Source organism: Lonchura striata, chromosome 7 (genome assembly GCF_050655825.1).
Source record: "Lonchura striata isolate lonStrDom1 chromosome 7, ASM5065582v1, whole genome shotgun sequence".
Lineage (NCBI taxonomy): Eukaryota > Metazoa > Chordata > Aves > Passeriformes > Estrildidae > Lonchura > Lonchura striata.
In genome coordinates this window covers 19,540,199-19,555,459 of record NC_140709.1, presented here as the reverse complement: position 1 = coordinate 19,555,459, position 15,261 = coordinate 19,540,199, and the positions used below count along the sequence as shown (strand labels likewise).

Genomic DNA, 15,261 nt, shown 5'->3' with positions numbered 1-15,261 from the left:
TACTTATGCTTTGCATTCACTCATCTGTCTGAAAACAGTTTTAGATTGTAAAGAAGATAGTTTTATTCTTGAATATGAATGAAGTTACATCATATAAGAAAGTAGTCAAATGCAAAATGTCATCAATATAAAGTAAGTCTGCAATTAAACATGTAAAAAGCCAGAACAAAAGAATTCAGAGCCTTAGTCCATTTTATTGCTAATGGGATTAACAGCAAGGGAAAACTGCCCATGCAGAGACTAAGATAAACATCAGAACAAATGCTTCAGCTACAGGTCATACAATTAGTGCACTGAAGCTGTTTTGATTTCATAAAATTATGGCTTTTAGTTTTTTTTGAATACACATATCAGACTATTTTCTAGCTTTTTGAATAGTCACCAGCTAGCAAATACTTAAATTTTAAAACTTTAGAAACACAGAATGAAATGGCAGATTATTTGGGGTAGCAAACACCTTTTGGGTGTAGACAGCTGATGTAATTTTTCTGGTACATACTTTATTTCTTTCAGTCAAGATAGAATTCTTCCTTCTGCCTCAGCTTCATAGTTGAAAATGGAAATCCCAGCCATATCCATTTTTCTTTGCTACAGAATAATCTTTCTGGATACTGCTGTGGCAGCTGAGTGCTCCACTGAGGCTGTGAGGGAGAAAGGGGCACTTCTTTAAAGGCATGATGTTGGAAGCTAGTAGGGTGAGAGTGGGCCAAGATACACTGGATTTTTGATTCTAATTTTGATGTTGAGCTGCTGCCATAGGTCAGCTGTCTAACCTGTGAATTCCTGCCTCTTTTTTGCTATGCTAAATAGCTGTTGTGGTCAGGAAGTGGGCAGCCTGCTCTGGGATTAATTTGCAGAGACCAAGATGAAAGTGAACAGAGATCAACAACTGAGGACATCATAAGGGATGTAGTCCAAGAAAGATGAAAAAGGTCATAGTCAGAGACTAATATTCTGGATGTTGGAAAAATTACATGTAGCAGCTATAGGATGAGGGAGAAGTTCAGGCTGAAGGAAGTATCTCCACCAGGAAGAGTTTGGGACAGGGAAGTAGCAAAACTGGAGCAATCTAAGGCAGCTGGCCAAAGACTAGAGTCTCAGGGATCAAAATCAGGAATTAAGGCCAGGAATGAGGGTCTGGTCTGTCTGCCAGCTCTGAAAGCATCTCTGCTATGAACACTGCCTGGTATCATGTAGCTCATAGGACTCTTGGGCTTGGAGTAAGTCTCCCTCCTGGTGTCTCTGGTAGGCTGTGAGCTGTCTGGGCAATGCTTTGCCCACTGTGGGGTGGTGACTCATGGCAGTGAATCCAAAAGATTTAATTAACTTTATTTAGTAAAATGTTTTTACGTGTTGCAAAAAAAGACACTTGTTAGTAGGAAATTACCTTTTTTCTTTTCCTGTTATTTCTACTCCTTGTAACGTGGGTTAGGGTTATAGAAGCTTGCACTGCTGACTGTGACAGAAATCAGCTTGTACTGAATCAAATGCTAGTTGCAACTATTTCCTCCTGCTGTTTTTGTATGGATTTATTTCCAGCTTGCAGAGCAGAAGTGTTAGGCAGAGTGCAAAATAATGTGGGTTTGGCAGTCCCTGTGACATAGGCTTCAAACATCTTCCATGTGGCCATTGAAAGATGCCATTTAAATATGTTCACAACTGTTGCCCCACAACAGTTACAAGGAGGAAGATGCTTCATCTGTAATTTGTGCTGGTGTTTGCCAGTTATCTTAATGCCCCAAATAATTAATAAAAACCAATTGATTATAATAATATACTATGAGATACAAAGAGCACAATCTGCAGTGCAGAATGCAGTGAAAAATATCTTTCAGATCAGTGAGCAGGCTGTGATCAGAACTATAATTTACTAACCTTGGTCTTTTGACAAGGGATTGGAAATGGGATTACCTATACAAAGATAAAATTTACATTAATCTGTGTCAGGCTTTTCAAAAATGTTGTTGCTTGTGCTAGTATAATTAAAATAAAGAATCTGTACACCAGTTTTGAAAAGAGAATAAAAGAAGCATTTTTTCACATTCTAGCAAAAGAGCAATTTAGTCAGAATGTATGTTTTCAAGTATCTTCAAAACGTCTTTATTTATGTCTTTTCTTGGTATTTTTTTATAGTGATTGTGTTTATACAATATACTAGACTTTATAATATAATAATGATTTTGCTAGGCTGAGGGAACTTCTAGGCCTGCTGCTGGAGAGACTTTGACAAAATTTTCCTTTTTGTAAGGGAGTTTAATATAAGCTTGAGAAAAATACTGGCTAGATTCTTAGTCTGCCTGGTCATTCTTGAAGAAACAGGCAGTGCAAGGCAATGGGTTCAGTCGTTTATTTACTTGACATCAGTCCATTGGAAACAGTTTGGAACATTACTGGAGGTATTTCTGTGGGATGTGAAGAAAAGTGAGGAAAATAACAAAACTGTCCATTATATAACATGTGGAAGCTTTCATACTTCAGTGCGTTTACAAGCACATACCTTGTATTCTTCCTTTTCTTCCATCTGCCTTGTAATACAATGTACTTCTGTAGCTGTTTCTGCTGGCCCATAGAACTCCTGATGGTTCCTCCTCTGATGCCTTCTCTGCTTTCAGACAAGGAAAAAGCATTAATTCCATGGTGAACTTGAAACTTGGCCCCAGGTCAGGCCTTTCTTTAGTCCTTTCTGTAGGCAGAGGTAACACTTCAAAACCCATGCTATTTCCAAAGCGTTATGAGTTTTATCTGAGCCTAACTGAAGCAAGAAGAGGATGTGTTAGAAAGGTGATTGGTTGAGAAGTGGGACCAGAGAATGCTTAGGGAACATGTTTGCATTGTCAGACTTTCAGAATGGAAGACTGGGAACTATCACAAACAGTAATGCTGTAGCTGGAACCCTGCTACTCTGTAAGTACTGTTCTTCGCTTAGCCACACACTGTTCCTAGTGCAGGCTGCCACCTTATATTAACTGCAGTGAAAACAAATGAAATGTAAATTAATCAGCTGGGGAGATAGGTTAGATTTGTAGTACTTATCCTCTCATTTTAACCATTTAACAGTTAAAATCATATAAGCCTATTCCATAGGTAATTGAAGTTTTGTGGGTAATACACGGAACAACAGAAGCAAGCAAAACAGTTTGCCACTGTTTGGAAAAATTGCAGGTTTCTTGATATCTGCTTGAAGCAATTTTATATTCCAAGGATTACATTCCCAATTTTTATTTCAATTTTTTATTATTTATTTTTATTAAATGAAAATGTGCCTAGTTGAGAGTCTTCTCTATCTGCTTTATTAACTCTTAGAAAAGTAAAATGGGATAAGTATTCAAACTGAAAATTTAAAAGATGCAAATGTTATTTGGCTCTTCTGTGTCTTGAGTTAATTTATCTTCTGTATAGAGACAAAGGTTCAATAAATCTGCTTTCTAAAATTAACAATTCTTTGCTTTCTTACTTGCCATTTGACTGAAAAATGTTACTTTTGTCTACATAGCAACAAGATAAACTATGAGCCCATGTTCTCCTACTCAACTCTAGCATGTGCATATGCTTAATTAGTTGGATACTTCCACTGAACTTCCTGACTGCTTGTATGAATAAGTGTTCTCAGAATTTGTTTTAATTTGAAACATTTGAAACGATCTCTTGTATTTACATATAAGTCATTTATATAAGTAGACTATCCAAAACCTAAAAAGTCATTGTTTCTGCAGAATCTGTTTTCTTTTGTGAAGAGGGAAGCAAGTAATAAAAAACGACATTTCTAAAATTGTTCATGGAACCTGGAAATTTAATATCTTTGGCCTAATTGGTACAAAACCATTAAAACCTGAGGTCTCTGAGTTTGAGAACTCAGGACACTTGAAGAGGACCTAGGAACTGTAAATTTCAGGAAATAATTTGCTATCTAAATACTTTTATTAAGATTGGGATAGTGCAAAACTGAGGTATAAAGAATAAAATGTTCACTGCTTGCCCTCCTTTTATGTTCCATTGCTTTCTATCATATTATAAAGTGCTTGGGTTGCAAATCTTTTTGGACTGTGGGACAGCATTTAATTTTTCTTTTGTTGCTTGCAAGGTTCTGTAGCATCCATTTAGAAGATATTCTTTAATATTTGTTGGAGAAGACAGTATACTGTATAAATTGATTACTAGTACAGGACTACTAGTAATGGAGTTTTGTATTCCCTTTTACCTTTAAACAAAGATAGTCTGTTGACACTAGATGGATATGACTAATTATAATCTAACTTCATGCTAATATAAAGGATTTTTTATTTTAGACTACCCAAGATGTGAACAGTTATCATGTGCAAATGGAGCATGTTTTAATGCAAGCCAGCGATGTGATGGCAAAGTTGATTGCAGAGATTCTTCTGATGAAGCTAATTGCAGTAAGTCCCCTGTGCAGAGTGATCCCAAACAAATTTGCTTTATAGACCTTCTTTTGGAGTTAAACAGGTTTTCTGTATGTGTTTCTGTGATAAAATCTTTTTCAGCACATGGATGTGCCAGTACACAGTTCCAGTGTGCTAATGGAGAGTGCATCCCGCAAGCCTTTCTCTGTGACCATGATGATGACTGTGGAGACAGGAGTGATGAAAACTCTTGCAGTATGATGTTTCTTTTTTTTTCCCACTTTCTCTAACTGTTTTACTGAGACCTGGTTCAAGCAGATAGCAGGAAGCAGATTGCTTGGCTGTACAGCTATCAAAAGCTAATCACTGTTCTACAAGTAGTCTTCTGTACAGAAAGATGAAAATTGCAGTGCTATTTTGATAGAATTTGTCCTAAGCTGTTAAGTTCTGGGTATGTCATTAGTATTTGAATTTGCTGGACTGAGTCACTGGTTCTGAGTCTGGTTCTTAATACATATAGTCACACTTTTGTTGTTGTCATCTTCTTAATTTTAGCATGAACCAAAGGTAATTCATACCTAAATGAGAAGAAACCAGCAGTGTTTGCAATACATATAAAATACGGAACTGGCTAAATTTTTTAAGCAATATAATAAATGATTGTATATGAGGCAATGTTGCTATTTTTAACCCTTTAGCTGTTTAGAGCAATTAGATTTTCTTATGTTTCTTTCTGTAGCTTATGCAACTTGCAGAGGCAACTTCTTCACTTGCCCAAGTGGCCGTTGCATTCATCAGAGCTGGATTTGTGATGGAGACGATGATTGTGAAGACAACGAAGATGAAAGAGGATGTGGTAAATACTTTTGCTAACTTCCAATGGTATTTTCAGAGGAAGACGGCACTAACCTGCATCTATGAAATTTAGACCAGTCAAGATGTTCTAAATACTTTTAATTTATTTTAAAACCTTATAATTCCACCTTCATTTTTATTTCTTTTTTTAACTTCAGCAATATTTTTTGGTTGTGTGTGAGAATTACTGTGATACTGAGTATGATGCAAACTAAGTTTAGCATATAGCAGTATATATTTTTTTTCTTTTATATATTCTCTTTTCTGTTTTGTTTTGGTTCTTCTGCCTGTAGAAATTTTTCAGGTCATCTGTTAAGAGACATGAGGCTTCTAATAACCAAACTCCATTGATTCAAAATGAAATTAACTCAGATCCTGCCAAGATTTGTCATGTGAGAAACAGAAGCTTTAACGAATGAAAGTGTGAATGAGATTTCTTTTTCATTGGCCATTTCTGTGATGAACATAATTCTTTTTATCCAGATAGCATTTATATGTTTTGAAACCACAAAACTATAGTTCCCTTTCTGGTGCACTGGTTAGTTTAAAGCTAAATGCTGTTACCTTTTCTAACAAAACAGAAAAATAAAGGGATTCATATGTTGTCTACCTAAGTATCAATGGCATTGTAGTTTGAATGTAAAAGAAAGCATGACAATTATAGATAATGTTTCTTTATAGTCTTTCCCAGCTGTGTGCAAGAAATGGAAATGGGATATCGAAAGATAGAGGTGCTTTGGGAAGCTGTTAGAGAAGAAATTTTAGTATTTGAAATGTACTCTTAATTATTCTTGTTTTTCTTTTCCACAGAAAGTGGTCACCGTGAATGCTACCCCGGAGAGTGGGCCTGCCCTGGATCAGGGCATTGCATTCCAATTGGGAAAGTCTGTGATGGAGCTGCAGACTGCCCTGAAGGAGAAGATGAAACTAACATCACTGCAGGCAGACACTGCAGTATGTATTAGAATGAAAAACATAGACAAAATAGCAGAAACATCAGCGTTGACATCTTTTTACATTCACCTTTTTGTCTCCTAAACAATACTGAAATTTAGGAAGCTCACTATTTTCCCTAGCAACGTTTTGACTGGAAAGAGGCACATATGCTGCAAAGAGCCAATTTCTTTTTTTAAAATTTGTACATGAAATTTTACAAATAAGGATTTTAACTTGCTCTCCATACCCTAAAATATGTTTGTGAAGTCAGGGAAAGGTGTGCTATATGCCTTCTTAGTTTAAATATCTGTTTGTCCCTTTGTGTAAGAAGTAATGATTTGTGCTGATCAGAACATAGCATTGATCCAGTATATCCTAAACTTTGATTACTTCACTTTAAAGATTATAGTTTTAAAAAATGTCTTTTTACCTCGGATGTCTGTTTCTCCAGTTAGTGGTACACTGTGTTTTTTATGTTGGAGGCAATGAGAAAGTATAGTTCCTGTTAATTTCACTCTAATCTTACAAATATCAAATCCCTCTGAGGACAAGGACCAGTGTATTTTAATTTTTAGGAAGATAAAAATTCCTATTAACAAAACCAAGCCTTTTGGAATAGGAGGACAGAAAAAATAAGAGGAAATGAAACTTTAGTGTAAAAATGCACCTCTTGCTTTGATGAATAGTTTGGTAGTTACAGCAGATATGAGCTGCAAAGCAAGGCATTTAACAGAAGAATTTGAGGAAAAGGAAAATGCTGACTTTCACCTCCTTCTTTGTCAAGTGTTTTACAATCACAACTTACTCACTTGCCACTGAATTGTTTATTAAATAGTAGTAGAAGTAGTGCAGGAAAAAAGAGGAAGAGGGAGAAGGAAAGGATAAAACAGCATTTGTCCATGAAGACAATGCAAACAGTATATTCAAACACATTGGAAGGATATACATAGTCTTCTTAATATTACATATTAGGGGTTTTTCACATAGAAGAGTAAATGATGAGGTTATGTGCCAATAGATAGAGCTCAAGGATGTGCTGCTTATAAGTAGGTCTTGTGGAGGAACCATGGAACGTTTAGGGGCATTACAGATGGCTTCCTCTGGTCACCTTTTTATACACTACTTACTATTGGTGGTACATATAAGATTGATGCTTATCCTTTAACTCACTTCTAATAACCTATTAAAAACAGTACCTCTCTTCTGTGTTCCATGCTCTTGCTTGCTTGTATGTAAATACATGTGATTTTATGGAACTTAATACATCATTTTCTCTGCAGATTAGTTTTAAAAAACTGTACTTAAAATTTAAGGCTCATCATAGGAAAGACTTCAGCCTTGTAACTCTTAATAAGGCAGAAAGCTGTTCTTCTGGGAATAGGTGTGTTTCTGAAATATTGGGTTTGCCTTTCAGACGTATCACGCTGCGCTGTGCTGAGCTGCCAGTATCGCTGTCATTCCTCTCCATCAGGAGGGATGTGCTATTGCCCGGCAGGGTATACAGTCAGCAGCAATGACAGTCGTACTTGTGTTGGTGAGTAAAGTCGAGGGATTACACATGTCCTGTACCTTCTCACAACCCATTGGGAAAGTTTAGATTCCAGGAAGGCGAGTTAGTTCAAATTGTGTGGATGTATTGGCAAATAAAAAAATCTCAGGAGTCAGCAAATGTATGAACATTTTAGTAGCACAATGGCAGCATGATGACACAGAAACCAACCAGAGAGATACCATAATGGCCTCTTCCACTTTGACCTAAAGGCATAGTAACAGCATGATTAGGTTTAAAAATATGTACTGTTGGGTGGCTGGCTTATTATCAAAAATTTTTACTGGTCTTTAAGTGTTTACATTGAGAGAGTTTGTTTCTGCCTCAGTAATGTGTGTTGCATACACACTGAAAAACAGTTAATGATGTTGAATTGTTTGTTACTGTTGGAAAGTGGTTGTATATGAAGACAGCAGAACATTATACTTCAAAACAAAAAGGGTGTTTTGTATTTGCATTGTGGAAAGGTTGTGTCTTCTATAGGGTTTCAGTATATACGTAATTTACATGAAAAAGAATATTTCCAAGAATGCAAAGATAACTGTAAAGCTGCTGTAACTTGGTAGCACAAATTACTTCTCTCAGTAGCTGGCAATGAGTAACTTCAGAATAATGAAAGTTAGCACTGCCTAATAAAAGGAAGGGGTAAATATCTGTTATTAAGAGTTTTCAACCCAAGCTATGGTGTTTGTGCCATTAAAAGTATTTCAGATGTGCCATTGAAAGTATTTCAGTCTCTAATGAGATTTTTATATTTTTGAGAATTCTGGGTGGCCTAAGGCTGTATAAGCTGCAATGGCAGAATGGTTGTTCTTTGTAGAGACAGAGAAATAAGGAATGAAATTTCCGCAATTTTTTCATGCTTTTGTGGAAATAAATGAAGTGCACATTCCCAAACCTGGTGCAGTCTCAGTGAGTCTTCTGTTGTTGTTTTGACTGCCCTGTAAACCTAGGTATCAGATTTTGGCTTGTAAATCTGAGTCAATGTATTTTGGTTTGCTGAAATCTAGGCATATGTTTGTGACCAGAGCAAAACTTGTCATGAAGGAATGGCTGACAGTACTGTATAATTCCAGATCCAGTAATCTACTTTTATGGCATTTTGCATGATAAAAGGAACTTTTTCTTGCTGGTTCTGGTGCATAGAGAGCTTTTAATTGTAAATCAGATACCTATTAGCATGGTACTAAATCTGAACTAATAAACACTGCCTTCAAATAGGAATTAAAGGCTTAAGTACTGCACTGAAATAAAGGTGGATCTCACCTTCAGAGTGGGCTTAAATCCTGCCAAGTCTTTGTGTGTGCCAATATAGAGATCTTTTGCAGGAAAAATACTTCATAGACATATTCTGTATTGTGGAAAGTAGACATCCCTTCAAATGATTTTTCCTTTTCTCCTGGCAGGTGTGGTTTAGTGGTGTTTTTCTTTTTTTTTGGTTAGTAGTTTTTAGGGAAGGGGCAGAATTACGGGCAGGTCCTTGGACAGAAAACACAGGTGTTTTGTTATCCAGAAATACAAAACTGAAACACCGTGGAAAAACTCTTTCTTCATGCTTTAGTTTTGCAAATAGATATAAAGCAAGCAGAGAGGACAAACTTGCAGCTTCTTAATTACGACATGAATTTTATCTGAAGTTACAGAGTGTATTTTATAAATATGTCTTATTCACTTGACAGATTTCGATGACTGTCAGATGTGGGGTGTCTGTGACCAGCTGTGTGAAGATCGTGTGGGACATCACCAGTGCCACTGTGTTGAAGGTTATTTCCTAGAGCATCACCGGCATTGTCGGGCCAACACTTCAGGTTAGTGCACTTCAAGTCTCTTGTTGAGCAAATAGATAAGGCTAGGTAAAATGGGGTAGTTTTAATGTCTGTGCCACACAGCTCTCTTTGATTTTAACTCTGCCCTTAAGGACTTATGCTCAGGACAGCTTTCAGAATATCAGCAAATGTCAGAGCTCTGTATCTACTGGTGTGTGTAGGTTGGTGTTGATTGCCTCATCAGGGCTGCTTCTTCTCTAATCAACAAATGTCTTTTAGGCTCCATTGCTTTTTCAGAATCCCTGACTTCTGCAGAGTTGCAAGGTTATTGCCAGAGCACTCCTGAACAAAAAAAAAAAATCTTACTTCTGTGAGGGACAGTTTTCTGTCATGCTCTCTTATAGAACTTAATGTTGTCAAGAAATCAGGAAATCTCATTTTTTTTAGAACTGTGCCAGAAGATGGTTTTGCTGAATGGTGAGATCAAACACTTGCCTGTGAGAGAAGCCATGCTCTTGGCTTTGCGTGCTGTAGAGTCTGAACTCTGAAGAATACTTGTAACTCAGAGTGTAGTTCCTCATCAGCTGTAGGCTGCTTCTCCTGTCTTCCTGCTCACTTCTGAAAGCAGGCCTCAGGAAACTCTGCTTTGTGGAGATGTAATGTCCTAACAGGCTATTGTGTAAGGCAGGTGTTTCTACCTGTGGAAAATTGGTGGGAATGGGAGTTCCTGCTTGGCATAGCTGATTAGCAGTCTTGTTTCTTAGAGAAGCAAGAACTGCTCAGTTCCCTCCCCCTTCTTTCTTCAGCCACATCTGCAGACCAGTCTTCAGCTCACCATTTTCTAAGTATTTCTCTCTTATAAATGGGAGAATTTAGTACTTGCTGTAAGTCAGTTTCACTGGGTTCATTTTAGCTTTAATAGAAATAGTCTTTTGGTGTTTGCACAGGGGTTTTATAAAAGTTTTTCCTGGTATGGCTTTAATACATGTTACTGCCTGATTTGCTCCTAGTGTACAAACCAAAGGCAAATCATAGTAAGTTAGCACTCACGTAGAAACATTTATACAGGTTGTAGTGAGAGCATCTGTTTAAGACTTTGTGTCCAGTGTTTGAACCAGTATGAACCAGAATGTATATATTGCAATTCCCCTTTGCAAAAATCCCGTCTCTGTCCCTCCTGCTTTCAGCTGGTGTTGCATCGATTATTTTTTCCAATGGCCGTGATTTACTGATTGGAGATCTTTATGGAAGAAATTTTCGTACTTTGGTGCAGTCACAGAATCGTGGGATTGCAGTTGGAGTGGACTTTCACTTTTACCTGCACAGAATCTTTTGGACTGACACAGTGCAAGATAAGGTTAGTAGAAATTTCAAGATGACTGTAATTCTGTGTACCTGGAAGTAGAGAACTTCAAGAGGCAGAATGTGTTGATAGGCCCTGATTTTTGAGAGCCAAAGCTGGCTGTATTTTTGTTTTCTAACAAAAAAGCTCCTTGAAATGTTTTATGTTAATGACTGCATTTTTTCTACTATACTATTACATGTGATATATTAAACAAAGAATCCTATTATATGGGAATGTCTTGAGCAACTTTTAATTTTACTTGAGACTGAGTCCAAAAAACTAATTAAGAGAAATAGTAGACATTCTTTCAAAACAGAGCAAATTTTTCTCAGTAATTTTTGAAACATGATCATTTAAAATGTAAAAGCTGTGTGCCTTCTAAGATGATAAAAATCAGACTTCTTCATATACTTCAAATGGCACTGTAATTGAGCTTGAATAACAAATATTGACAGTATTTTGTGTAATGAGCCAATATTGTGTTACTTTTCTCTTTTCTCTTTTTTTTTAAAGTAATTATTTTAGCTTCCAGACACAGCAGCACAAAGTCATTTAAAAAAAACAGCCCGGAGATTCTTGTGGAAGTTGGATGGCACCCTTGTTCTTTTTTTCTGTGCATAACTTATGGGAACCAAAGAAACTCTTAGATCAAATGGTGAAAGTTCATAATCTTTGTCCTCATGTTGATCGTCATGCAGAGTGAAGGAGAATCTGTGACCTGGCCCCTGCTAATGCCATTGATGGATCAATTTGGTGTCACTGTCATAATTCTGAACCTACTAAGACATGTAATAAAAACTATAGTTCTCACCACAGTTCCATGCTGGTTCTGTGGAAAGAACATTCACTGTGTGGCTTTCAAGTCAGACAAGATTTGTATGAACAATTTTCTCTTGTTCACAGTTTTTGGCATTTTTATTGCGGCTGCAGTAGGTTCCTGTTGCTGCAATTGCTTTGTCAATGGCTGAATGTAGTCATGGTCAAAACGGCACTTTTATGAGACAGGAGATTTATTCAGTCTTTGTAATAGGTATAAATAAAACAGAATAAGGGTTTTTTTGCTGCACACCCCAGATGGCCAGGACTGCATTTTTATCTGGCCAATATAGTTTAGTCCTAATTAATTAATTAAGATTAATTAATCTAATTAAGTTCTAGCTAGACTATCCAGATGAAAACATTTGCATTTAGAATTTTCTTAAATGATGAATGTTTCCACCTGATGTCTTAAAATAATGATATTACTAGGGAATTTTTTTCTTTTTTTTTTTTTTTCTTTTTTAAGGTTAAGACAAAACTAAACCAGAAAATTGTGGGTTGTGTTTTGTGTCATCTTTATCTCATTTAGTGTACTGCAAGATAACCTAATGCCCATAAGCTCTTTCATCAACAGGGTTTCCAATGAACAGAGTACACAGTTGAGTGGTTATCTTGATTATTGTTACATGGAACTGAAGAATATTTAAAATTAAACATCTCTTTCAGCTCTTATTTTTCTTGCATGTATTTACTTGGTCATCTCTATTTTCATTTAAATGCATTCCAAATCTCATGCTGTTGTTAAAAAAAAAAAATCTTTTCATATTACCCAGTGTTATAATCACACAATTACTGTATATGTAAAATTATTGTGTTTGGACTGTTTATTTCATTAGCTCTGAACTTGCTTGTAAAATAACAACATTATTCTTCTTGAGCAGGATGCTCTTAAAATTAGCCTTAGATAAAGGAGACCACAAGCTCAGACCTCCTTACTGTGAGGATGGACAGCTTTCTCTTACTTTCTTCATTTTGCTATTTCCCCTTAGTGGAAGCTGTAGTAAGAGCTCCCCCTCTTGTTTCTGGCCACTGTTGAGAGCTTTATCAAAGCATGATCATTTGTTTTCAATTAATAAAAATACTGGGTTTTGCTAGATTCTAGGAAAGCAAATTCACTTTCCTCTTTATTTTTTTTAAACCACTTGCTAACAGACAAGAATGTTTTAGTCTTTTATCTTGTCCAGTTTGCAGAAATAGTAGTTGAAGGCAAGCCTTCTGCAATTTTTTTGCATTGGTTTCCAGATCTTTTCAAAACATCCTAACCTAAGGAATAACTTAGATGGTAACTTGCTTGTATCTGCTGGCAGATACAGATATAGTTTTGGAATGGTGATCAATGAGGTGATAAATGACAAATAACATGTGACTTGTGCTTCAAAACATCATGTGGTTACTGACAATATTTGCATTGTTTTCAGGTTTTTTCTATTAATATTGATGGCTCTGATTTCCAAGAAGTTTTAAATATTTCAGTTGACACACCTGAAAATCTAGCAGTGGATTGGATTAACAATAAACTCTATGTGGTTGAGACCAGTGTGAACAGAATAGATATGGTTAATTTGGATGGAACAAACCGTGTGACTCTTATTGCTGAAAATCTTGGAAATCCTAGAGGAATAGCACTTGATCCAACTGTTGGGTAAGTGATACTTATCAGATAATGGCAAAAGATGTCAGAAATTCCCTTATCGCCATGTAATGGAAAACAACTAGGAAACAGCAAGAGTGGTCATTTTAGAAACAGATATAAAATATTTTGAACATTTGCATTCTATCCTAACCTATTCTGCACCTTAATTTATGAGAGGGCTGTGCAATGCATTTATTTATGATGTGTGGAATCTGTTTCATGGCTGGAGTTGTGTGTGCATGATCTGCACTGAAAATAGGACCCGTGGAATTGCCCTGCAGAGGAGTATTATCCTTAAAGATTTCAGTTATGATACCACCCACAGATCTCCCGCTATCCGAAATAAAGAGACTAAATTAAGCCAGGAAAGTTAGTGTCTCCTAATCCATATGCTTCAAAAGTGTATGTGAACCATGAAAACATGGATCTTCAGAGAATGGAAGAGGAATTTCAAATGCAACTTGTAGTCATGGCTGCTGCTTTTGTATGTTTCTGGCAGTAAATTTAGTTCTGTGTAAGGAAAACTAGTACTTCTGAGGTCTTTTGGGTGAAAGCATGCTTCTTTATGGATTTATTCTATAAAAGAAAATGAAAATTACTTTTTGTGTAGAAAGTATAAAGTATGTTTTCATAGTATGCCAGCTGAGAAACAAATTCTGTTCCATAAGGGTGCTGGTTTAAAATTCCATGTGAAATTCTGGGGTTTCTTACAAAATCTCAAGGAAATGTGACCTTTTTTTCTTTTTTATCTCTTTATAGTTATTTGTTTTTCTCAGACTGGGACAGTCTGTCTGGTGATCCTAAAGTGGAGAGGGCCTTCATGGATGGTACAAATCGTCAGGATTTGATAAAAACAAAATTAGGCTGGCCTGCTGGGATAACCTTGGATATTGTGTCAAAGAGGCTTTACTGGGTTGACAGCCGGTTTGATTACATTGAGACTGTAACTTATGATGGACTTCAAAGGTAGGTGAAATATTATTCCTTGGTGGCTACAGATACACTGATTATTTTATGTCTAGTTCAAAAAAAGATTTATCTAACAAAACGAGATACACAATGGATGAAAATTACAGCATAATGAATGTGATGCACCTTTGTCTCTATGGTGTCATGCTACTTCTAGACATTCTTTAATTCTTTGCTCTTTTTTGACCTTGAATGCCTCCTGCCCTTATTTTATAATGTACATTTTATAGTCTATCAGTACAGTACACATTTTTTAGAGCATTTGCTTTTTATTATTTTTCAATTATGTTCATTATTTTCCATCATAATTTCTTTGCAATTTTTTTCATGAATGCATTTATATAAACTATCCCACTTCAAAACACTAATCTGTGTGGTAGGTATTAAATGCTTTTCTTACATTTTATAAATCTTTGCTGTCAAAAATTAAGTCATCCTTCACCTTATAATGATGCTGGGGAGACTAAATCACAGCATGCAAGAAGGGAGTCCTTGAGTTTTTATGAGATTGTCTTACAGCATAATGTTGTTTACAAGTCTGCTTATCCTTTTATCAGATTAGTATCAGTTACTCAAAACAAGAAAAAATGTCCCCTTTAGGATACCTTCTATGTATTGACTTCAAAATACAGTCTTCTGCTCATTTTACAGGTCTATTGTTCAATGTATTTTTTCACTTACTGAATTATAAAATTAATGTTTGTATCTTTTCCCCTTTCACCTTTACTCACTGTATTTTCTTGGAATTTGCTAACACTTTTTCTCTATTTTCACTGCTGTATCCTTTAGGTTGATGAACTCTGTATGTTTAGCTTTGTCTCTTCGGTTCATTTGATCTTTTTGATTTGTACTTTAATAGCTTTTCTCTTTTTTCTACAAAGAAGATTTGTACTTTAGTACTACTTTTAACAAAAGTAGTACTTTTGTTAAAACAAAGCCCAGTGAATTAATTAAAAATACTGTATTCTCTTTTTTTTTTGTTAATTATGTTATTGTCTAGGTAATATTCAGTAAATAATTTTAAATCA

General features: G+C 35.9%; 1 protein-coding gene across 7 annotated transcripts in view; it reads left to right on the top strand.

Moving 5' to 3' along the window:
- The window catches only part of LRP2 (LDL receptor related protein 2), a 150,908-nt gene that overhangs the window by 63,264 nt on the left and 72,383 nt on the right, over positions 1-15,261 (top strand). For 5 of the 7 annotated variants that reach the window (XM_085584369.1, XM_085584368.1, XM_085584366.1 and 2 more), the window contains 8 exons: positions 4,287-4,616; positions 5,101-5,217; positions 6,027-6,170; positions 7,567-7,686; positions 9,381-9,509; positions 10,655-10,824; positions 13,050-13,273; positions 14,024-14,230. In XM_085584369.1, coding sequence (XP_085440495.1) covers positions 4,287-4,616; positions 5,101-5,217; positions 6,027-6,170; positions 7,567-7,686; positions 9,381-9,509; positions 10,655-10,824; positions 13,050-13,273; positions 14,024-14,230 — 1,441 coding nt within the window. The remainder of the gene's footprint in view (positions 1-4,286; positions 4,617-5,100; positions 5,218-6,026; positions 6,171-7,566; positions 7,687-9,380; positions 9,510-10,654; positions 10,825-13,049; positions 13,274-14,023; positions 14,231-15,261) is intronic. The other 2 variants (XM_085584371.1, XM_085584370.1) reach the window with 1 other exon arrangement.